Genomic DNA, 24,723 nt, shown 5'->3' on the forward strand with positions numbered 1-24,723 from the left:
CCCAGAACTCGTGTCTTTAGCTGCATATGTAGTAGAAGATGGCGTATTCAGCCATCATTGGGAAGAGAGTCCCCTTGGTCTTGCAAACTTTATATGCCCCAGTACAGGAGAATGCCAGGACCAAGAAGTGGGAGTGAGTGGGCAAGGGAGCAGGGCGGGGGGAGGGTATAGGGGACATTCAGGATAGCATTTGAAATGTAAATGAAGAAAATATCTAATAAAATAATTTTTTAAAAAATGAAGCTCATGATACAAAGAAGTGTCTGCTTGAGGAGGCCAGTCTCCTTCTCCCCATGACGCATTAGAGCCAGTACGTGAATATACCTAGAAGCCTTTTCCAATGTGGCCTCTGTTCCTTCCACAGTCTGTTCAGCAAATGTGGACATACCCACAGGGAACCTATTCTGGGTACCGTGTAACCGAGGTACTATTCAGAAGACGAGAATGCCTGGCGCTGAGTCATTCACTCTCTACAGTACTCGAAACATTATTCTGCAGCTGCTCCTTGATTGGCCCAGAAGGGTGCTGTACTGGGTGGAGAGTGGAAAGTCCCTACAGAGCATGACCCTCGATGGCAAAAACAGACAGGAAGTTTGGAGAGGCACTTGGGCAGCAGACACTCGGATGGCTTTGGACCTCGGGTCTGCTAGCATCCTCTGGACCACGAAAGGCCTTGGTAAGTACTGTACAACATACAGTGCAGTGCAGGGGAGGGGGGTGACCAGAAATCACATGCCAACTCTTCATTTTAGCACCAGGCTTCTTTCTAAGCATTTCTTTTAACTTTAAATTTATTTTTGTGTTTCGGGCCATGGTGGAAATTTTTGTTTTAAATTTTTGACAGACACAAAATAGTTGCACACACGCGGGGGTTGAATTATGATATTTTGACACCCGTATATAATGTCTAACGAGCAAATTATAGTACTTAATGTATTCGTCACCTCAAGCATGCACTGTTACTTTGTATAGAGAATGTTCAAACCTTTCTTCTGGCTGTCCTACTTTAAGCACTGCTTAAACAAAGACTTTGACTTGAAATTTGACAGTTAATGCAAGGTACTTCAAACCCATCTCTTACCTAACCCTCTGGTTTAGGAATTTAAAAACTTGGAACACTTTCGGAAATAATAGACTTAAGAGCTTCAAAAAGAGACACATGGTTGCTTTTCCAAAAGTTTGCTTTAAATTTGTTTTCTCTTTCACAGCTCGAAACAACAGGAGCAAAGTTTCTTTGCAAAGGAGGTGCCAGGGTTGTGGTTAGACGTTGGTATCAGGTGTGGGCCATAACTGCGGAGTGATTCTGATCTTCTTATCTTACAGCTACCTTGAGGCCTGGTGGTAACATGCTGATAGCCATGGAGTTTAGACACGATGCTTTTCTAGTGCTGTGATAAAACACCATGACCAAAAGCAATTTGGGGAAGAACAGGTTTTCCTAGCCCTCCAACTTACGGTCGATCATGAAGGAAGAGAAGCCAGGGCAGAAGCCCAGAGGGCAGGGGACTACATCAGAAGCCATGAAAGAGAGCTGTTTACTGGCTTGCTCCTCCTGGCTTTCTAAGTTTGTTTTCCTAAGTGACCAAGTCCGCTCAGTCTGTCAACAGGTTCTCCAGTGCAGGAGCGAGGATTAAAAAGAAAAAAGACAATTAGACAACATTGTAGCATGACCCCAATCAATTCTGAAACTGAAGGCAGGTTTAATTATTCCCAATTCGCTTTTATACCACTTTAATTACATGCAAGTATTAAGGGCAAGCAGTACAATAAGGAAATAGCAAGACAGTAAGCGAAGTCCCCTGATTACTCTTGTGACAGTTGTTTCCAAGGGCTTGTTAGAATGACCCTAAATACCTGAGACCACTTCCTCTCCCAAGGCCAAAACCTTGCTTGAAGCCTACTTCTTCTGTTTCACCCTCAGATTAATATTCCTGCCTGCACTTACTTCCTTGTATAGTCTAAAGTTAGATTCTTACCTGAGCTTACTTCCTGGTCATGCCCCGCTGTCAGTTTCCTGCCAGAACTTACTTCCTTGTCCTTGACCAATATTAGATTCCTGCCAAGCAGACCCCAAAAGCTCTCCACACCTAAATAACCTAGGACCGCCTGCCCAGGGACGGTACCACCCACAATGATCTGGGACCTCCCCCATCAGTCATTAATGAAGAAAATACCCCCACAGGCTTGCCTATGGGCCAATCTCATGGAGGGATTTTTTTTTTCAATTAAAGTTCCCTTTTCCCAGATGAATCTGGCTCATGTCAGGTTGACAAAACAAAACAAAACTAAACTAAACTAACCAAACACAAGACACATTGAGACAGTGAACCCATAGCTGCTGCCCCTGCATTTCAGAACTAAGATCGCCATTGTCCAGGAGCTTAAGACATTCATTAGTTAATTTTAACCTATAGAACTATGCTGTGATGCTTGCAAGAGGGAAATGTACTTCCTTGGAGTTTTGGGTCTTTGGACCTCCATCACATGGGGCCCATGCATCCCACCTTGCTCTAGGTCACAGACCAACCTTGGTTCTCCCCCTAGGGTTGCACAGTCTTAGTCTATTAAAAAACCGAACATGCTCACTGAACACATCCTGGACCGATGTGGTTATGGTCGCCCATGCGCCTTACCTGGTGACCGCAGACAAGGCAGCTCTGGTGCTGTGGAACAGGAAGACACTGGAGCCCTTCTCCACCCTGAAGGAGCCACACATAAAGAAAATGATCATCTTGGTGGAGAACCAGGAAGTGCTAGGTGAGCCTTTCCTTGTGGGACCATCCTCCACGTTCTTTAGGGTAAAAATCCTGGGTACCCCGTTGTTTACATTGCCACTATCTTCTCCTCAGCCCAGCCATTCCCTTCCCTAACTTGTTCATATTATGGTAGTTTAAGAACTGAACACGTATTTCAAAGTTGCTAAGAGAATTAGCCAGTTATAATGACTGTAAGTCTTCACAGTTCTCAGAGAGGTCCTACCTACTGTAGCCCTTTGGGGAAAGCTCTTTCATGTTAATGTATTCAAGGCTCGGTCTGGGTATGAACGTAATTAGTTCTAATCTGTTCCTAAACTGATTTCCTAAACCATTCTTTCATGAGACACATAGCAGTGACATTGTGTAGGGGACTTTTTCTGTGACGAACCTCCAAGGCTCCTTTACCCAAAATATTTAGGACCAAGAGTGTTTCAAGTTTTGGACCTCTATTTTAGGCTTTGGAGTCTTTTTGAGATGCATAGTGAAATCTCCGACGGATGAAACTCAAGTGTGAAATTCGTTATAATCCGTACATACTTTACGCATACAAGCTGAAGTTTATTTCCTGCAACAGTCTTAGTGTGCCTGCCTTTGAGGTGAGACGTGACAAGGGAAGTCGGGTATCGAGTTTTCCTTTGTGACTTCATGTTGGACTCAGAAAGTTTAATATTTTGAAGGTTTTTTTGGATTTTAAGTTTTCGGACTGAAGTGTTCACCATGTTCCAGGGAAAGTAGCATTCTTTCATTTGTTGGAGTTGGGTCAGGGTGAACAGGTTTATATATCATCTTTTCACATAATCCTTTGACAAGACCAAACACATCCAGTCTTAGGTTGTGAAGAAGAAAAAAATGGGTTTCTACACCAGGTTTCAGAACCTTCCTCTGTAGAAACAGCTGTGTATCTCAGGGAACCGTGGACACAGGAGGGATGGATCCATTTCTTCTCTGTATCCAATCCATCTCCTTTTCTCAATGACACATAGGACTTTTGGCTCACTGGTTGCTTTATATTGATCTGAGGAGTTAAAAAACATCAGGTTTGAGGATTTATTCTTGAGGTTATACAGATAGAGTTAATCTTCCTGCCTTAAGTCCTATTCTGATTGCTAACACAGTCTCTGGTCAATATAACTTGTGGCGGTGTAATTTATGCATCTCAACAAGTGAGTGCCTAGCTTAAGCTGGCTCTCATCCTATGCCAGGGGACCAGAAGGACTATAGTACATTATATAATGGTAGGGACACATCCTGAGAAACATTATACGATGTGGTATCATTGCTGTGTTTCTGTTATAGAATGTACTCACATGACCCCAGATGTACACTGATAGGATAACTCCTCCAAGTAAGAGCAGTTGCTTTGTTCATACTGGCTGATTGTAACAACTGTGCGACCAGACATTTCCAACTCTGTGGTGTTCTTATGCAGCACCGATGTGCAGTCTGTGATTGACAGAACATGATTCGGCACGCAGTTACACTTGGTTTTCATTTCTCGGATGCAAAAAGAGCATCAGATAGCGCAGGAAGGAGAAAGAACTTGCCCAAATTCAAAGCCAGTGGATGAGAGTCCATGCAGCTCCCTTATCTAAGCATTCTTAAGACCTGGTGCTTTAACTGGTTCTTGTAAGGTAGAGCCATGTGGATACTCTGCGTTGACATGGTTTTCTGAGGGAGCGGACAGTAGGAATGTGTCCTACTGCTGGGTCCTCCTGGATTGATTTGCTGAAGTGATATTGTTTGCTCTAGATCCTGGGATTAAGGAACCAGTGCCCACTGCCCCTTCCCTTCCTCCTGTTCTCTGTGCCCGGTCCTCTGTCCCCTGCCAGGATGGGAAGGGATGCATCCCCAGGGAATCCCTCTGCAACGGTGAGGCTGACTGTCAGGATGGCTCGGATGAGAAAAACTGCTTCCAGGTCTGCCATCAACCAGGTTGGTAATCCTGATGTCGGCCTTTTGCCAGGGTCATCTTCAGGCCCATGATAGGAATTCCCAGAGTATGTTTTTAAATCTGACCCCCCCCCCCCAACTTCCTCTGGACAAGTCTGCATGTCACTATCTGTTGTAATGTCCATTCCCTAAGGACACCCTTCATCCATTTGTCTGTGTTTGTTGCCTGCTGGCTTCCTTAAATTTGCTATGTGTTTCAATATTTGCCAAGTGTTTCAATATTTGCCTTCTTATCGGCTGGTCCATAGGGTGACCTACATTACCACTTATGAGTTGGTAATCACTTAGCAAGTTGTCAAAGCAATTATTTAAATGACTTAGTTCAGGTTAAGAACATAATTGACCCGAGCAGATTATTAAGCTGCCTTGTGTATCTTCTAGACATTAGAACTCAGATACGTGGGATGCACTCTGTTGAACCCCCAGACTCCGGAACACGGAGAGTTCTTCTCATTTAAAATCTTCTTCCTGACCAATGTAGTCTTGGGCCTTTTCCATTTTAGGGGTCTTCCAGTGTCTGGATGGAAGTAGGTGCATAGAGGAGAGACATCACTGTGACGGGGCTCAGCATTGCTCTGACGGATCTGATGAGCTGGACTGCTGGAGACCCGCTGATGACTGCTCCATGCGCTGTGACAACAAGACCCACTGTATCCCTAAGAGTTGGAGATGTGATGGGAAGCCTGACTGTTTGGACAGAAGAGATGAACAAGGATGCCGTAAGTTCCATGAGCCTCCCAAGATGCGTGTATATACATGCAAGCGTGTTAGTGTGAGTGTGTGCATGTGTGTGTGTGTGTGTGTGTGTGTGTGTGTGTGTGTGTGTGAGATTCTGAGTTTCACTGTGTAGTCCTGGCTGACCTGGAATTCACAGAGGTCCACATGCCTCTGCCTCTTGGACTAAAGAGATGTGCCAACCCTGCATACTAACCCAGGACGTCCGGCCTTCGGGAATCCTTCCAACTGTCTTATAGTTGATTCATCTTCTTTTTGAAAATTATGTTCTACAACAGTTCTCTATTTAGACATTTCCTAAACATTTCCATTGAGCTGGTACTGAACCATTGTTCCTGAGGACAAAATAATTAAATAAATTAGTTACTTCAAAGCTCTGATCATGGCACCCTTATCACCCCACCAATAAATACCTCACAGCACTGTTTTGTAACATTAATAAAGATGCCTTTATACTGTTGACTTATTAACAATCCTAAATAATAGGATAATTTGCTTACTAAGACCCACTACAGCCTTTGTGTGTGTGTGTGTGTGTGTGTGTGTGTGTGTGTGTGTGTGTGGTGTCTGTTTTTGTGTTTGAGACAGATTTTCACTATGCAGCACTGGGTACACATCTAATATAACCATTTGCGTCCTAAGCCTCACCACAGCCTTTGTAGGGTGATGGTGGAAGTGAATACTTTTTGTCGTGTGACAGAGTTCACGATGGAGCCCTGGCTGGTCTGGAGTATGTTCCAAAACCCAGATGGCCTTGCACTCACATGGATCCCCAGAGCTCTGCCTTCAAACTGCCTGAATCAAAGGTGTATGCCACCAGCCTGCCACAGCACTGTCTTGTTTTGGGGACACACGACAGTACTTTCACTGCTTTGAAGTTGCTGGAATAGTAAAATCACCAAGAGCATGAAAATGTGAAAATTATAGTTCTAAGTAGACCATAACAAGGATGGCAGATAAGAGAGTGAGAGTTAACACAAAACCTTGTGTCACCTGTTTATCCCAGCTGGGAAAACACATACACATGCACACACACACACACACACACACACACACACACACACACACACACACACACACACACACACACACACACACATGCACACATGCACACACACACACACATGCACACACACATGCACACACACACGCACACACACATGCACGTGCACACACACACATGCATGCACACACACGCACACACACATGCACACACACTACACATACACACACACTATATATACACACCACACAAACACCACACAAACACATACTACATACACGTATAACACACATAGTACATAAACATACACTACACATACTATACACACCACTACACTCATAATACTCTACACACTACACACATATACATACATACTACACACACCCATAAGCACACTACACAAACACACACATAACACATACTACACAAACACATACTACACACATACATACTCTATATACTACATACATATACACACACACTACACACACATACCCGTATACACAAACACTATACACATACACTCTACACACATATAACACATACTGCATACACATTCACAATACATATGCACACTATACACACTACACACATTATACACACATTATACACATAGCACATACTACACACACACCCATACTACACACACTACATACATTATACACATACACACTATACATATACACACCCATACACACACATACTACATACACAAACACACTATACACACTGCATACACTATACACACACTACACACACACACAAACATACACACACAAACACACACACACACACTCACAAACACACACACAGTGCTGTACTTACCATGGGAGTTTGATGGTAAAGCGTTGGAGCTAGAGGCATCTTGAGTGTCCTACCATACTCTCCTCTTTCCATCACAAGAATATTTCCATTAGGGGAAATGTAGACTATTTTGAAAAATTACTTTTTCGTCAAGCTAACGATCTACTTTCCTGAATGTTTAATATTTGGTCTCAGGTCTTTTCACCTGTTGGGCCATCTCACTTGGGGATCTTGTTACTTTTCCTTTTAATGTTATGGGCCACAGAGTCTTGATTTCTCTTTCTAATGACATGATTCAAAGACCTATGTCACCACGAGAGACTGCTGTCAAGAAGAAAAGTGTGGGGATTAAAGTGGGAAGGGGCTCAGACATGTTTGGTTGTGTAATGAACCATGTAGCCAGGGCTGTGATGGCAGTTGGACCATGCAACCATTGGGAGGGATGAGAAACTCAAAGGAGTTTGAACTCTGGATGGAACGCACCTTTGAGACCTATTTACATTCCCCTCTGAGGCTCAATCACACACCTGTCTGTAGGCATTGAGCTCAAAGACATGACATAAGTTATAAAAATCTTGGACAATGGGAGAGGATTTCTTTTATTGTTGATGCATGAAGCTTGGTGAGGAGGGCCTTCACTCTGCCTACGCCAGGTCTGTGTGTAGGTTCTTCCATCCTTGTCCCTCAGCCCATATTTTCTAGGACCAAGATGGAACTTCGGCAGTACATTAATAACAAGTCCTATTTAGAGTAACTTTAACTCCAGTTTTCTTTCACTGCCTGATGAGCCTAGTTCCCACAGTGATATCAGAACTCAGGAGAGTCCCTGAAGTGATTCTCTTATCACTGGGTTGCCTCAGAGTTGCCTGAGCCCTTACCCAAAGTGTTACCTTTCTCAGTCCATGAAAAATGCAGCTCCTCTGAATTTCAATGTGAGAATGGCCAATGCATATCTTCTTCTCTGCGTTGTGATGGGAACCGAGACTGCCTGGACCATTCAGATGAGGAAGGCTGCCCTGTCGCCTGGTCCCTACAGTGCCCAGAAGGAGAGATGAAGTGCCCGAAGAGTGGAGAATGTGTGTTGGCAGAGTGGATATGTGACCATGATGTGGACTGCAAAGATGGAACCGATGAGAAGGTAGCATACTTCTCCTTCAGAAATATACAGAGGTACCATTGCCTTTGAGTAGCCAAGGGGAGTCGGTCCTTGGATCTTCCCAGGATGCCAGAACCTGTGGATGCTCAAGTCTTCCCTAGGGCATGGCATAGTAGTTGCTTGCAATGGACCCATAATCTCTCATACATTAAATGTTCTCTAAGTTACTTCTATCAACTAATGCAGTGTTTATGTTGAGGAAATAGTTGTCATGTGGTAATTGTTGGGGGTAACAAGAAGCAGTAACAATCTGTGCGTGCGTGGGGAAGATTCGATCTTCAAAAAATAGTTTTGAATCCACTGATAAACAAGTTTGCTAACTGTGGTTCTTGGTCACGACAGGGACCCGTGCTTTCTGTTGGGAAATTCAGGAAAATGTAGAAGCAGAGACGTCACCCATAGCTGCGTAAGGGTGCTCCCAGGAGACTGTAGAACTTTCAAGAGGCATTTGTGTTGCAGGAGGGCTCCAAGAATTAGAACGTGACCACCGTGGCTTGAGTAGCCAATCGAAAGCTGAGCTCTGGAAATGGGCAGATTTGTCCCCAGCTCCTTTTGATTGTTCCTGGAGCTCAGAACTGTGCACGGTGCCTCCCAGATGCTTCGAGGCTTGCATGTGGCCTTTGTAGTCAACAGCTAGGAATGTGTCTAAACCAGCAGTTGTCAGCCTTTCTAACGCTGTGACAACTTCAATACATTCCCTCATGTTGTGGTAATCCCCAACCATAAAATTATTTCCGTTGCTACTTCATAACTAATTTTGCTACTATTATTAATCTTAACATAAATATCTATGTTTTCCGATGAGTTTTAGGTGACTCCTGCGAAAGGGTTATTTAAGCCCTCAAAGGGGTCATGACCCATAGGTTGAAAAACCACTAGTTTGAGGGCTTTGGGGATAAGCAGGTGCATAAATACTCCCCTCCAAATACTCAAGTCAGAGTAGATGCAAAACATACTGTCAGTTTTAATTCACTGGAGCATGTATCCATTATGGAAGAAAGAGTTCTAAGTTTATTTCTAGATTAGATTCCTTTGCTTCTGTTACCAAGATGAAATGAACACTTCCCAATTGGTCATTCCTTTACACTTTATTTATTTTCTGACTGGTCACAAAACAGTGTATTTGTGTATCTCACTTGGCAGGCCATTCCTTGTGAGCAGAGGTACCCTTAGTTATACACAGCATGGATGCAGTTTTCATCCACAGGAGGGAATACTGACCAAGGCAGCCCTACTAAGCTCAAAAACCTGAGCAGGAGTTCAGACTCAGATCCATTTGAGGTTGGCACTCCTCAGTCATGGCAGGTCTCTAAGTGACAAGGTCAGTGCTCACGGTCTCTTTGCCATCCTTGAAGGTACAATGCTGACTTCCTCTAAAATCACGATCTACCAGAAGGTGAGGCTGAGCCTCACTCAGGTCCTCTCCAGGCATGGCAAGTTCCTTCCCTGGAGGCAAGATGACATCAAAGGCCATGTCCCAAGACAGAGAGAAGATGGGAGGTGTGAAACAGGACACAAAGAGCTTGTGGAAGCCACTGTTCTCCTTGATGTGGACACAAACCTGAGCCTCAGCCTTCTGGTGTGGCTGATTGGCTCCTAGGTTGACCATGGCCATGCCTCAGGTCCTCCTGACTCAAGTCTCAGACCAGAGCTCCCAGGATATCTCCCTATCTCAGCCTGCTCCAGGCTCTTGTAGAGTGTCCCAATGTTCACCACCTCAAAGCAAATGTTCTTATATCCCATCAACGCACGTGCGTCTCTCTTCTTCAACGTGCCACACTCTGTGGTACCTGTCACCACCATCCCATGACTAGAGCAACATCATTCTATGGGTACCAGAAATAGGTTTTCCAGGTGTGGAGTAGGCACTGGGATGTAAGTGTTCACAGGGTAGCCTCTACACAGACTTCACACCTACTTCAGGATCATGATGCTCAGGGCGTAGAGAACAGAGTCCATAATGACTGGAATCTTCAATTCTTAATAGTCAAACTCAGCAAGCATCCCCTGGATCCTAAATCTACTGGTTTAACTATCTCCCGGTCCTGGACAGTGTCTGTCTTGTTCACATATACCCCAATCTGATTAGCCCATAGTAATAAGTGCTCTCCAGTCAGGGGCATAAAGCTGTCATTAGCTGACACCGCCATGATGTCGCCATGTGTGTGTGGGGGGAGGGTCTGTGACCTTATTCTTTTTTTTTTTTTTTAAACCAGACAAGGTTCTGGCTTTTTTTTTTAGATTTATTTATTATTATAATATCTAAGTACACTGTAGCTGTCTTCAGATACACCAGAAGAGGACTTCAGATCTCATTACTGATGGTTGTGAGCCACCATGTGGTTGCTGGGATTTGAACTCAGGACCTTCGGAAGAACAGTCGGTGCTCTTAACCACTGAGCCATCTCTCCAGCCCGACCTTATTCTTAACATAACTGCATCACCCGGATGGTCAGTCTGTGTGGGCACAGTGGTTGACAATAGGGGCTATATAACTCCTTATAAGATGTATTTATGGTAATGCACTGAGCTAGTTCCTCTGGGGCATTATCTATCTTCTTATACTTCTTGAACTTAGCTCACCTCCCTCTGCTAGAATGTTCATGGTGTCGCGATAACCTCACTGTGGTCCACAGCGAGTGGTACCCACATTCACATGGAATTTTCCATGCACATGGGTTTGCTTGACCTCTAGTCACAGGAAGTCGCAGAAGAAAGGCTATGTAGGGACCTTCAGCCGGTCAAGAGAATCAAGCTGGTGCCAAGAGTGCTGAGCCAAATGTCACTCGCAGTAGGGTGGCAGTTGTGGTCGTGGTAGTACTCAGGGACCCAGATAGAATACTAGGCATTGGAAGCCAGCGTGCCTCCCTCACACTTTTGTACATGGCAATGAAGAAAGGTCTTCTAGGCACAACAGGGCACGGGGGAACCTCACAGAGACTGAGGTAGAGAATAGTCTCCTAACCGGGGGCCTTGTCTAACTCCGAAAACTCCTTCCTTAGATGGATTGGAGGCCACTGACTGTCACTGTCTCCTCAGGACTGTGGCCTCAAGGTGATCTCATGTGGCCCAAGGCAGTGGGCTTGTGGCAGTGGAGACCAGTGTGTACCTGACTTCTGGCACTGTGATGGACAGAGCGACTGCAGAGATGGCAGTGACGAGGCTGGATGTAAGTGTGGGAGGCACCCTCACCGAGGCAGAAGGCCAGGGCTTCCGTGCAAATGCCGCAGAACCTGGAGCCCGCCCTCTTCTCTCATTGGATAGGTCTTGGTTGTATATGAAGGAGCCTTGTGGAGGGAGGATGCTGGGTGGGGTATGATCGTAACACTGTGGTAGAAAGCCATCCCCCTCCCCCACAGGTGCTCCGCAGAAGTGCCAGGACTCCGAGTTCCAGTGTGCTACTGGTGCCTGCCTCAGCTTCAGCATGGTGTGTGACGGGCGAGAGGACTGTGCCGATGGTGCAGATGAGGGTGGGGAGTGTTCCTCATCAGTGTGCAGCCCTGGGCTATGTTACCACTCTTGCTACCAGTCCCCAACTGGGCCGGTGAGTGGCTAAAGCTTACTGTGTGTTCTTTATCAGCCACATATGTGCTCTGAGAAAAATCAGTAGTGCACTCATTCAGGTTGTCCCCGATGGCACCTTGATCTCAAAGATAGATACATAGTAGAACTGTCTTGAATGCCTATCCAGGTACCTGAGCCTTCTGAGCTCCTTCTGAGGCCTGTTTAACCTCTCCCCTATATTTGTGTCTCCTATTCTGTCATGAAAATTACGCCTGTGCCTCATCCCATCTCTGCTGTGAGCTGTGGGAGAAATGTCACATGGCATTAAGATCCAAATAGGTGGGCAGGTCAAGAAAATGACAGTGTGAAGTTTTCTTCCATGTCTATATTTGGAAACTGCCCTGCTCTTAAGTTGAGGACTGGCTATGTTAGACAGTATTACTCAGCAGCATGCAGGAAACTTGATTCTCATAGTCGAGTGAAAGAACGTGTTCTGATATTTGGTCACACCAGCTCTCCGCTGGCTGATGACCAGTTCAGTTAGCTTTGTGTGCTTTTCCTCTTATGGATGCAGCAAAGGTTCTGGTGTCCTGAGCTGAACCTAGCCATTGTTACTCTTGGATAGAAGGATGTAAGGGTTACAGCAAGGTTGTTGAGACAGAGAAGGGACTATTCAAAGCAAAGCTGTTTTAGTTGTCAACATGGAATATATCATCATGCGAATCTCATATGAAGATCAAAGCCCTTTTATCAATGCTGTTCTGTCTTCAGAATATGCTGATGGCTTCTCTTTTAGGTATGTGTTTGTGCCCCAGGCTTTGAGTTGGAGAGCAATGGCCAAATCTGTCGGGATGTAAATGAGTGCCAGCAGCCATCTCGTCAGCCTTGCAGTCAGACCTGTATCAATACCGAGGGCTCATACATCTGTGCCTGTCACCCTGGCTACTTGCTGGGCCCTGATGGCCACACTTGTAAGGCAACAGGTAACCTGGAGCTGGGACTATCTTCTAAGTCATGGATAGTGACCTTCGAATCTCTGACTGTGACTGTGGGTCAACATGACTTATCAAACATTTCTTTCCTGCCCCAATATTTCACTCCCAACCAGCCTAATGTCTATCAACAGATGTGTGGATAAAGAAAATGTGGTGTGTATACGTAAATGAGATTTACCTAGCCATAAAGAAAAGTGAAATTATATCACTTGCCGGAAAATGAGTGAAACTGGAGACTGTGTTAAGTGAAATAAGCCAAACTCAAGAAGACAAATATTGCAGTTTTGTCTTCTATAGATGCATGGCATGGAAGTTAAAGGGGGGACTATGGGTGGGGATAAAGGATGAAAGGGAGGGGAGAATAAAAGAGATTATAGGAGATAGATAAAATGTCACATATTTTCTCTTATCTGTGGAATGTGTGCATGTGCTGGTGTGACATGAAAATGGAACTGGAACTACTTGAAGAAAGCAAGTGAACCAACATTGTGGGGAACGGTATTGGAGGGAGAGAGTGGATGTGAGGAAGGTATACTGATGTGTCTTATACAGTGTCACAATGAAACTCACAATTTACTACTAAATAAGAAGATAAAAAAAGATATTACTGTTTATTTAAGCTAATAATTGTTGTATTCTATATACTTTTAAAATATGGTTATTACTGTAACCATTCTTCAAAAACATTTCTTCCATGAGAACTGCTTGGCCACCCAGCCTTGGCAACAATAAGCCAAAAGCCCCACTCTGTGTCATATGCTTCCGTTTAGCCTGGACTGATCTTCACTGTATAAACTCCTTTATGGTCATGTTGAAAGCCATTTCTTTTGGGCAGGTGCTGAGCCCATCCTGCTTGTGTCAATTGAGTTTAACCTATTCCTTTCTGGACTGAGAAGCTTCAAAGAAGATATCCTGACAACTGCAGACAAGAACCTGGTTATTTACTCTGTGGACTATGACTTAGTGGATCAGAAAATCTTCTGGGCAGATCCCAATGCAGAAAGTATAAGGTGGACAAGTATGACCACGAAGAAGGACGGGATAGTGGTGCAAGGTATGCACCTCTGGAAAGCTCTTATTAAATCCACACAACGTAACACAGAGCACAAACAATATGATGAGGGGCAACTAATGTAGACGTGGACTGGGTTCTATCTCTTTGATTGAAAGAGACCAAGGCTTGCTGGTTAGTATGAAATAGAAAGATATACCCATTGTCATCTTGGTGGACGTGGGTTCTACCAAGCTGTGAGCCAGCGACCATTGCTTTAATGATGAACTTCCTCTACAATAGTATTTTGGGACATATTAATAGTTTTCTGTGTCGCATATGCACATAGTTGGAAAATGAATGAATATGACATATGAGCCTAGAGACTTTTGACTTAAGCCTACTGAAGTTATGGTTTAGCATAAGCATACCTATTGAATGGTCTCTTTAGGGATAAAGCCAGACTGTATAGGGGTTGACTGGATTGGAAGAAATCTCTACTGGACTGATGGGAGAGCTGGCCAGATTTTGGCAATTCAGTTAACTGCTATGGGGAGAGGACACTCTGAATATACAGTTGTGTTGGATGATGACCTGATTCAGCCCCAGTCTTTGGCTTTGGATCCCTTAAATGGGTGAGTTGGGTGTCAAAACACCAGGTTAAGAATCTCAAGCTCGTTATTCCTCCTGAGTTCTACTTTGATGCTTGTGTTAGCTCAATCCGGAATGAGTGAATTGAAAACATGTCTGGTTTTAGATCTAATGCTGATTGGCATCAATCCAAACTTTGGGAAAAGTTCGAAGTGCAATTTACATTGTGGTCAACTATTGGCATCTAAAGCAAACAATGAACTCCTGGAATACGCTTATGATTTTTAAATGGCAGATAAGGAGAGAAGTAAGGATATTTAATTTATGATCATCCAGACTTGAGTTAAGCTTGAATGATTCCACATGTTCCAGTGCCATGGTGCATGTGTGGAAGTCACAGAATAGCAGCTGGTTCTTCCTTCCCAGCATTTTTGTTTCCAAGAATTGAACCCACATTGTCAAACTTCAAGGCAAGAAAATTTCCCATTGACCCAACCTCCAGTCCAAAGGCACACAAGTTAAGTTAGCATTCCCATTCGGACACTAGGACTATGTAAATAACAAATATAGGAAAAAGGTACAGGAAATCTAAGGTCCAGTGGTAACCCACATTTGATATCCTTTCTTACCTTTTCATGCATCTCAGAAATTGTCAGAATGGCTTGCTCCAGGAAACTAACAGTAGTTTCTAGTGCATTTATCTTCCATAGGCAATAAGGAGGTTTCATCTACACATCCACCCATGACAATTTTAAAAGCTATTTTTAATTTTTCCTTTTTTCTATTTTTTCTTACTATTTCTATATTTTTCTCTTTCTCTTTCTTTTTCTTGCTTGCTTGCTTGCTTTTTAACCTAACCTCTAGTTAAGGAAAGACTGGTGAGTTCGATGAATACCTTCCAGGCTATGGACTATTGTACTCTCAAGATTCTAGTGGTAATTAATGACAATTAAGCAATCATCATAAACTTTCAAGAAATTTTCCTTTTAATATTTCACAACTATACATAAGAAACTGAACTAATTTGAAAAGTTGAGGAAACATTGATTGATCCATAGCTCAGTAATTTTTCCTATGATGACATTGAACTCTAAGCTACTATTTTTTTTTTGACACATTTGGAATCTTTTTAATCTCTGAAAGTCAATGTTTTAAGAAGTTCATTGATAGATATGTTCTCCAAGGTGGTGTCCTACCTTAAAGCTGGCTTTTATCCACACAGATTGATGTACTGGTCTGAAATTGGAGAGGAACCTCGAATCGAGCAAGCTGCCATGGACGGTGGCAGCAGAAAGATCCTTGTCAGTCAAGGCCTTGGCCGCCCAACTAGCATAGCCCTTGACCAGTTAAGTTGGAAGATATTCTGGTCTGATGAGAAATTTCACTGCATTGGCTCTGTCAACCTAGATGGCAGTGGCATTAGTGTAAGTGTCCTTTTGACATTCGGATTGGTTGAAATATCATGGGTCTTGTGTAAAGCTCACCCCAGAAAGCTCACCTTCACCATTGTAGATGATGCAGCTAACACAAATCAAGAGCCCCTTTTCAGTAGCTGTGTTCGAAGATAAAGTCTTCTGGTCTGACCTTCAGACAAGAACAATACAGCATGTGGGGAAGATGACAGGCAAGGACAGGGCTGTCGTCATCAAGCGTTCTGGACAGCCCTTTGGACTCAAGGTATGTGGCGTACCCTTTAAAACATCTCCCTAGTCCTCTTGGAAAAGGCTATGTGTACGAGCTACCCCAAATCACCAGGTTTACAGACACCGTCTACAGCAATGAAGAGCATTCGGGGGGGCTGAGGCTGTAGCTCCAAGGAATAGTTGTACATGTTAAGCAGGCATGAGGCCCTGTGTTCAACGGGGCACACAGAAAAAGAGAGAAAGGAAGGAAGATGGAAGGTGGGGGCAGGGAGGAGGGAAAGAGGGAAGGAAGGAGACAAGAGAAGAATTGATTGACTTTTTGTTTGAAAGGATTTAGCACTTAGCAGCATCCAGCTCTTGTCTTTCAGATAATGCATGAGGTCCTCCAGCCCAGGTCTTCTAGTCCTTGTCTGGACATAGGATGTTCCCACTTGTGCCTTCTGAGCCCACGAGCCAAGGGAAGTTGTCGTTGTCCGGTCGGCCTCCTGCTGGCAGATGATGGACTCACCTGTGTCTCCCTCCAGGAGTCTGGGTTTGTGTTCCTGGTATTGCCTACTGTTCTTACCCAGGTACTGTTCTAGAGCTTTCCATGCCTAAGCTTGGTTTGTGTCCTCTTTCTGAGTGTTAGACTTCTCCACATCCAGTTGTAAATAGTGAAGGCCCTTCCCTTGGGAAATTCTTAAAACACAACTTATGGTTTAGTATTCACTATACATTGGGTGTTCTTGTGACACAAAATATTTCGATATGAGAAGGGCTATGCTGACCAAAATCAGGTTTTTTTGTTTTTGTTTTTGCAATGCTTAAATGAAAATGATATGCTCTTAAATTCCTTTAAACATACTTAGCACACCAGATATGGTGAGGTTAGGAAGTAGAGAATGTGTTTGCCTCTTGTTTAGTTACCCGAGGATTTATGAGGATTCAGGTTAGTTTCAATTCAAGTGGCAACCTGCATTCTATCCTGGGGCGAAAGCTCATTTTGTGAGGGATCGTGTCTTCAATTAACAGATGCTAAAAGTACAGTCACGCAAGTCCCCACCCAGAGGACTTACCAATTCTTGGCATTGTAAAACAATGCCAGTGAGATATTAATTAATGAGTATTGTTTAAAGAGAGACCTTTAACAGGGATCATGTCATCAAAATGCATGATAACGATAGCTAGCTTTAAGTCAGCTTGACACAAGCTAGAGTTATCTGAGGAGATGCTTGTAAGTTCCAGCTGTAGGGCATTTTCTTAGTGATTGATGGGGCGGGCCCAGCCCTCTGGGGGGGGGTAGTATCATCCCTGGGCTGGTGGTCTTGGGTTTTATAAGAAAACAGACTGAGCAAGCCAGTAGGTAGCACGCATCCATGGTCTCTGCATCGGGTCCTGCCTCCAGTCTCCTGCCCTGTTTGAGTTTCTGTATTGACTGCATTTGATATAAGAGCATAAGCCAAATAAACCCTTTGCTCCCCAACTTCCTTTTGGTCCCGGTATTTCATCACAGCAATAGTAACCCTAACTAAGACACACAGATCTCAGGAATTCCCAGTGCTAGAGGCTACGGGGAAGGAACAAGTCAACTGTTTTCTGCTTTCAGAATATAGAATGTCTGAAAATATTTATTTAAGAATCCTAGCATCAATATCATATTGACATTAGAAGATTCAAGTAGACTTGATCACTGTCATCCACCTAATTTCTCCCCACAGATCTATCTGAAAAATCTTAAGACTTCACCACAACAAACAACTGTTCCAGAACACAGAACACTTCCTTTCACCAGTGTCAAACAGCTGGCATCAGTGGATTACCTCGTCCAGGAAAAGGCCCTCTACCTGTCAGAGCTCAACACAAGTGACATCAGGCTACTGAGGATGAAAGAACCAGGGATACTCTCGTGGAGGAGAGTCATCTCTGTGAGGGGGGCGGTGATTGACTTTGCCTTGGACTGGATGAGTGGAAACATATACTGGATCGACACTGAGAATCCCTACCTCAACGTTGCTTTCTCAAACGGCCAGTATCCCATTGTTTTGCTCAGTGAAAATCTTTACCACCCAACGTCTATTGTCCTCCACCCACCTACTGCAGTCATGTGCTTGGCAGACTTGGGTTCGCAGGATGACAAGAGACATGGCTCCAGCATTGAATGCGCCTCTATGGATGGCAGTCGGAGAAAAGTGTTGTGGCTGAAATCCCAGGTGCCTGTGGGCCTGGCCTTTTCGGATTCAGGGACCCGAGTATACTGGGCTGATACTGGTAAGCAATTAATATCTGCACCCTAGATATGAACCTCACAGACCCTGTGCTAAATAATGAAGTTCTGGTCAATGATCTTCAGCTATAACCTCAAAGAACTTTCAGATCTCTTGAATCTGTACACACACATATGCATCACATCATATATTATATTATATATATATATATATATATATATATATATATATATATATATATATGTGTGTGTGTGTGTGTGTGTGTGTGTGTGTGTGTGTGTATTATAAACAAATTGTTGTGAATCACCGTTATGGAGAGGTGAATGATGGAGAATCGATTTCAGGTCCCAAATGACAAACAGGTCATCCTGAAGCTGGAACAAGACATAACAATCTTCAGGATATAGTATAGCTATTAACACTAAGTGAGATTAACTGACCATCTCTTCCCAGGGCAGGGACTTATACAAAGTATTCAACTAGATGGCTCAAGATACAGAGTGGACCACCAAGGACTTAAGGGTCTTCACCTCTTTGCATGTGGTCAAGACATGATGCTGTGGACAACTGTTGATGATGGTAGGTGATCTTACTCCTGCAATCCAAAGGGTGTCTGCTTCTACTTAGCACCTATGCCTAGCAAGGTCTTTCTTTTAAAAGAATGCCTGACTTCCCTAGACTACAGAGGATGTGGAACAGTGCATGTGTGACTTGGAGGACCTTTCACTTATTTGGTTATTCTCTGCATCAGTGGTCCTCAACCTTCCCAACGCTGTGACCCTTTAATACAGTCCTTCATGTTATGGTGACCCTGAGCCATAAAATTACTTTTTGTTGCTACTTCATCGCTGTATTTTTGCCACTGTGATGAGTTGTGTAGTATGATAATATGATAATGTAATATTTGATATTCAGAATATCTAATATGTGACCCCCAAAAGGTCACTATCCACAGGTTGAGAACCACTGCTCTATATGATAAAGTTTAGGTCCTGAAATTTCTGTGTTTCATACTATGCTCCTTAGTGTCATGTTATCAATCTGTCACTGTGGCAAAACACCTATGGCAACCAATGTACCAGCTCATGAGGAGGAAAGTGTGATCCATGGGTTTCAGCTCACTTGTTCCAGTTGCATTTGAATCTTTGGTGAGGAAGTGTATCTTGGTGGATTACATAGTAGAGAATCCAGTTCCCTCCAAAAAAGCAAAAGGAGAGAAAGAGGAAGGCCAAGGACCTAAAATTCTAACTCCCTTTGCCTTATCCTCAAGCTGGACACCAAGTCTTCAACACATGGACCTTTGGGCAACCCTATGGAAGAGAGAACAGGGCCAGGAGTTGGGACTAGGTGGCATGTCCACCCTCAGTTACTGGCCGTTCTAGCTCATCAAGAAATGACAATACTTGTCTTTAGTTGACAAAGGGAACATGAGGGACCAGGCCGGTTATACAACATTCTTCCTGTTCATTTTTAAATGACCTTTTCTAGTTTGTATGTTCTTTCGTATGTTCTTCCTCTACTTTGCATGCTCACAGACAAAGAAATGGGTTTCACTGGGATGTTTTTGTATGTGTTTATTGTGATGATTTATTCTTTGTCAAACCCTTGTAGCCTGTCCCAAAGCCCAGTTCCTTATCAGTTGATCCCTCCCTTCCCCAGTGAACTCCTGCTTCTGCTTCTCTTACACACAAAGAGCTTTATTCCTGACTCTAATGTAGCATTTCTAGGCTATTCATTGTCCAAAGCCACAGTGTTCTCCTACATTACTGTATCTGTGCTAGATTCCTGTGAATAAATTCCTTAAGAGTATCTAGATTTAAGGAAACTGGGAAAAAAGTAAACCAGTCTCCTTAAATTTCCAAATATCTATCAGCCACAGCAAAGCAAGTTGTCAGTATGACTCCCAGAGGATCTGTGGTATATGATTTATGACAACTCTCCTTCCACCCACTTTAGGATTCCTCACGACTCCCACAAATGAGCTGTTTCCAGAGATATGTTCTAATAGATTTCAAGATAATCTTCATTAACCACATGGTTGGCATTTAAGTGCCACATGTTCTAATTATCAAGTCCAACATCTATTACTGCTCTAGCTATAATTTATTGACAGGTAAATTTGACATTGTTTAGCTTTTGTGTTTGTCTACTTGTTTCTCACTCTGTAGCCCAGGCTAGCCCCAATGACACAGTCTTCCTATATTGGCCTCCCTAGTACTGGGATTCTAACTGTGTGTCACCCCCATACTCGGCTATCATGTGACTTCATTATGATTGGAAGTTTGTCATTTTTACAAAGTTCTCTCAGAACTTCTTTTTCACAATAAAACTCAGAAAAATATGTACCTCTTCTGAAAAAAAAATCTTTGCTGCCTTAGATCACATGAGTTAAAGTGTTCTTGCTGAATGCAATCCTTTGCCTAGGAAATGGTTCTGCCATGGATTTTATTTCTGTTAACAGTTACTCGCTGGCTTTTGTTTCAGCCCAGATCACCAGAGTTTGGTACAATAAAGCACAAGTCTCAGAAAACCAGTGGTTCCAAGTGGACCAGAAGATTGTAGACTTAAAAGTGTATAGTGTCCTTCGTCAACAGGGTAAGTACATGTCCAATGACTGTGACTACGCTGCAGTCTACTGAGTTCCCATGGAGGGGACATTCCACCCTACCATCTCCTTGCAATGTCTTTGTGTTTCCCACTATGTTAAAATATCCCTGTCTAAAAGTCTTGCTGTTCTGCACAATGCTCTTGTCTATGGGCAGTTCCTTACTGTCTGGGTCAGGCACACCGTTGACACCATTGCCTTATGAATAGCGTACCAAACGTGGCTGTGGTCAATCCACTGGGCTGGAAGTTGGTAGATATGATGTTATTTTTCCATGGCTATTGGTATACACATACCAGAGACAGCAGGCTTCTGCAAAGGGGAGGTGTCTTCCGGCTCGTTGTTTTTGCAGGTGTCGGTCTGTGGATGTGCCTCCTTGCTTTGAGGGTCCATGGTAAGGCAACACATGATTGCAGGGCCATATGGCAAAGAAAATCTGTTCTCCCCCTGTCTGAAGAGCAAAAGAGGAAGAGATTCGAGTCTATGGTCCTCTTCAGAGATGAGCCTCCGTTCATAAATACCTCCCACTAAGCCGTATTTCTTCTATTTCCAGTGCCTTTCAATAGTGTTGTATTGGGGTTAGAATGGACCACAGGGACCTTTGAGGGGCACTAAAGATCTCCACTATAGAATCCGAGTTCTACTTTCAGTTTTGTTCTTTTGAATTTAATTTCAATTATTGTTGTCTTTATGCACCTTCTAGACTGGTCTGGCTTCCAGAAGTTGGCGCTGTGTTTCCTTTCCTTTTGAATGTGTTTTTGTTTGGGGTGTGATTGTGTTTGTGATCTAACCTAGCTCCTATGAACCCAGGGTCTGAACATTAACACTGAGCAAGCCTCCCCCTCTCATTTGCTTCTTTCTTTTTTCCTTATTGATCATAGATTTTTTTTTCCACATAGTATATTCTGATTACTGCTTTTCTGCCCTCAACTCCTCCTAGATCCTCCACCCCCCCCCCATTAGAGTACAGGCAGGCATCTAAAAAAATAGTAATAAAAATAAAATAGAAACAACAACAACAACAATAACAGGGCAAAATAAACCAACAGGAAAAAAGAGTCAAAGAAAAAGTACAAAAAGCACATACAGACACTAAGACGCACACATACACATAAAACAAAAACCTGTAACCAGAATAGATCACTCTATTCCATATATCATGTAGACTAAACAGTACTAGTATTGGCATGAGCAAAATGCCAACTTGAGACTTGAGAGACACCTGGTGGTTGGTGCAGGCCTGCTACTTATTGAGATCCAGTTTATAAAGCAAAGGGGACAGGGAGGGACAAAGCTTTCAGGTATAGCTTTTGCCTAGTACACAAGGGACGTCAGGCAGAATCTTTAGCAACACACATGCACGCTTGAACTCTGAAGTGGAGCCAGCCTGTTCCACTCCTCCATTGTAGCTACTTTTGATGTTGATTGAGCCTCAGGCCATCAACTTGGGGACAGTCAGATGTGACGGGCACATTAGTCCTAAGAGAATGCTGCCCTTCGGTTTTTGTGACAGACAAATCTCTACGAAAGTGTGCTAGTCATGTGGAGACCGCCAGAGTCTTGACTCGGTGGGGACATAATTTTTAAATGTCTGCCAATGATAGTTGCACAGGTTTTTGCTAAGAACTTGCTAAGTTCTTAGAACTACAGGAGGCAGCTTTTCACCTTTGTGTAAGTTTGCATCACATACATCTCTGTGGTACAGTGCCTGGGACGTCATCACAAGTTTAAGATTAAGCCTTGAAGAATGACCCCAAATGAAAAATGGCTCTCTTACATTATAAAAGGGATAACAAACCCCAGTTTCCATGGTTTCACTAACAATAGTTTTCTTTCCAAGGACTTTCTTGTTCTGTCATTTGAGTGAAGTGTACCCACAATGTAGTCTTGAATGATTAGGAGATTTCCTCAATTTTTCTTAAGGTGGGCCTTTGTTATATGTTTAAAGCCATACTGATCTATGAAGAATTATCCGTCACTGAGAGCCCAATTAACTAAAAGGAGTCAAATTGAATTGCTATCTAATTTGCTTGAAACATCTGTGTCATATGTCTTTAATGTATTTGTAAAAAGCTTGCAGAAAACTCCCCCAGGGCCTAATCTCACGTAATATACTTTTGGCTTGGGAACGGGGCTGATGTACAGGTAACAACAGCTGCTCAAGAGACAATGGAGGATGCAGTCATATCTGTCTACCGAATCCCGAGGGCAAGACTTGCTGGTGTCCCAGTGGGTACTGCTTGGTTGATGGCCACACATGTGTGGAAGCTGCCCAGTGCTCTCCCATGTCACAATGCTGTAAGGACGGTCAGAGGTGCATTTCCAAGGAGCAAATTTGCGATGGTCACGCTGACTGTGTGGATGGTTCTGATGAAGTGGACTGTGAGTACCTCCCACCCAGCACCCATTGTGCCTCAGTATTCCTGGCTTTTGGGAGTACCCAATAAAATGCCACTCCTTAACTTATCCTATACATCACTGCCATGTTAGCACTGGGTCTTGTTACTGGACAACATCAAATTCCTACTTCTGGGTATATAAATTGTTATGCATTCCTCTGGAAATCTAATATGCCTTTGGTTTTAGGACAGGGAGCATGAGAGTGAACTATAAGAAGCTGGACAGTTGTTTGAACAGGTCTTGATACCACCAGCTTAAATAGAATGACTGAGTAACCACAGCATAGGGAAAGAAGGTTGGGCCAATGATTTTATCTGTCTTGGTCTTTGTAGGTTTAAATCCAGGTAACGTCCATTCAACATCAATGCTTAAGAAGCCAGAAGCTCGGAAAAGGTTGATACCAGAAGCTTTCGGACTTTTCCAGGCTACTGAGTCTACCACAGATATATATCTAGGACAAGAAGAAATGAGACATCCTGTCAGAAAAACACTAACCAGTCAAATGCCTGCGTCAGGGAGCAAGGTCCCAGACACCAAGGGAAGGGCAGAAACTCTTCGGTCCAAGGATCTACAGACAGCAACACATATGTCCTGTAGCCAAGACTTTTGCAACGGGAGAGGGACCTGCATAATGGAAGGAAAACTGAAAAAATGCCGCTGCCTGGCGGAATATGTCGGAGAGTTCTGCCAAGAAGCAGTGCGTGGCCCTGTCGGTGGCTACGTAGCCCTGGGTGGAGCTTTATCAGCTGCTCTGGCCATTTGGGGGCTGTTTCTACATTCCAGAAGAAAACGTAAATTCAAGAGGTGAGTGACTACGAGTGTCTTCGTGTGAGAATTACATTTCACTGGCAGTTTATAATGTATGATGAGCAGGGTTGAAGGCTTAAGTCCATTCTAGGAATTCATTTTCTGAGGAGCGATTTGGTCGAGGCCCTTGTTAAAAGACCAGGAAAGGCAGTAATCAGGTCAATCTCCTTGAGACCTGAGGTGTGTGATACAGTGTTGGGGGGTGAGAAATTTGCAAGGGTAAAACCTGCTGTGTTAAGGCCAGTCCATGGTGAGGCTGCAGGGAGGAAAGGGAGGGGATTCCCCATCTATGACAAGATAGGTCAGCACCTGGAACTGCAGGAATATTTGTTAGGAGGTTAGTCATTTGCCAGGATGCCAGCCTGGTTGTCACAGACAGCATGAATGCGTGCTCTCAATAAGTCTGAGCAGACTATTCTGTTTTGATGTTCCCCTTCTTGGTTGGTGGATGGTGGACATCTTCTTTTCTCCTTCACAATGTCCTCCTCCTCTTTTTGTGTCTGCACCCCTTCTCCTTAAGGAGCCGGTCCTGTTGTCATGGGGTTCTTGTTTTGGACTCATGTAACTTAATTGCCTCCT

The 24,723-nt window shown here is 43.7% G+C and overlaps 1 protein-coding gene and 1 pseudogene across 2 annotated transcripts in view; one reads left to right on the forward strand and one right to left on the reverse strand.

The window, feature by feature from the left end:
• LOC115062580 (low-density lipoprotein receptor-related protein 1B-like) overlaps positions 1–24,723 on the forward strand; it is a 51,119-nt gene that overhangs the window by 24,739 nt on the left and 1,657 nt on the right. For both annotated transcript variants that reach the window (XM_029531671.1, XM_029531672.1), the window contains exons 14-31: positions 365–676; positions 2,545–2,757; positions 4,506–4,688; positions 5,210–5,425; positions 8,148–8,386; positions 11,444–11,573; positions 11,764–11,948; positions 12,705–12,891; positions 13,739–13,957; positions 14,346–14,529; positions 15,708–15,909; positions 15,998–16,162; positions 16,497–16,697; positions 17,826–18,375; positions 18,786–18,911; positions 20,817–20,927; positions 23,083–23,319; positions 23,670–24,141. In XM_029531671.1, coding sequence (XP_029387531.1) covers positions 365–676; positions 2,545–2,757; positions 4,506–4,688; positions 5,210–5,425; positions 8,148–8,386; positions 11,444–11,573; positions 11,764–11,948; positions 12,705–12,891; positions 13,739–13,957; positions 14,346–14,529; positions 15,708–15,909; positions 15,998–16,162; positions 16,497–16,697; positions 17,826–18,375; positions 18,786–18,911; positions 20,817–20,927; positions 23,083–23,319; positions 23,670–24,141 — 4,132 coding nt within the window. The remainder of the gene's footprint in view (positions 1–364; positions 677–2,544; positions 2,758–4,505; positions 4,689–5,209; positions 5,426–8,147; positions 8,387–11,443; positions 11,574–11,763; positions 11,949–12,704; positions 12,892–13,738; positions 13,958–14,345; positions 14,530–15,707; positions 15,910–15,997; positions 16,163–16,496; positions 16,698–17,825; positions 18,376–18,785; positions 18,912–20,816; positions 20,928–23,082; positions 23,320–23,669; positions 24,142–24,723) is intronic.
• LOC110336242 lies at positions 9,714–10,554 on the reverse strand (annotated as a pseudogene).

Source organism: Mus pahari, chromosome 19 (assembly GCF_900095145.1).
Source record: "Mus pahari chromosome 19, PAHARI_EIJ_v1.1, whole genome shotgun sequence".
Classification (NCBI taxonomy): domain Eukaryota; kingdom Metazoa; phylum Chordata; class Mammalia; order Rodentia; family Muridae; genus Mus; species Mus pahari.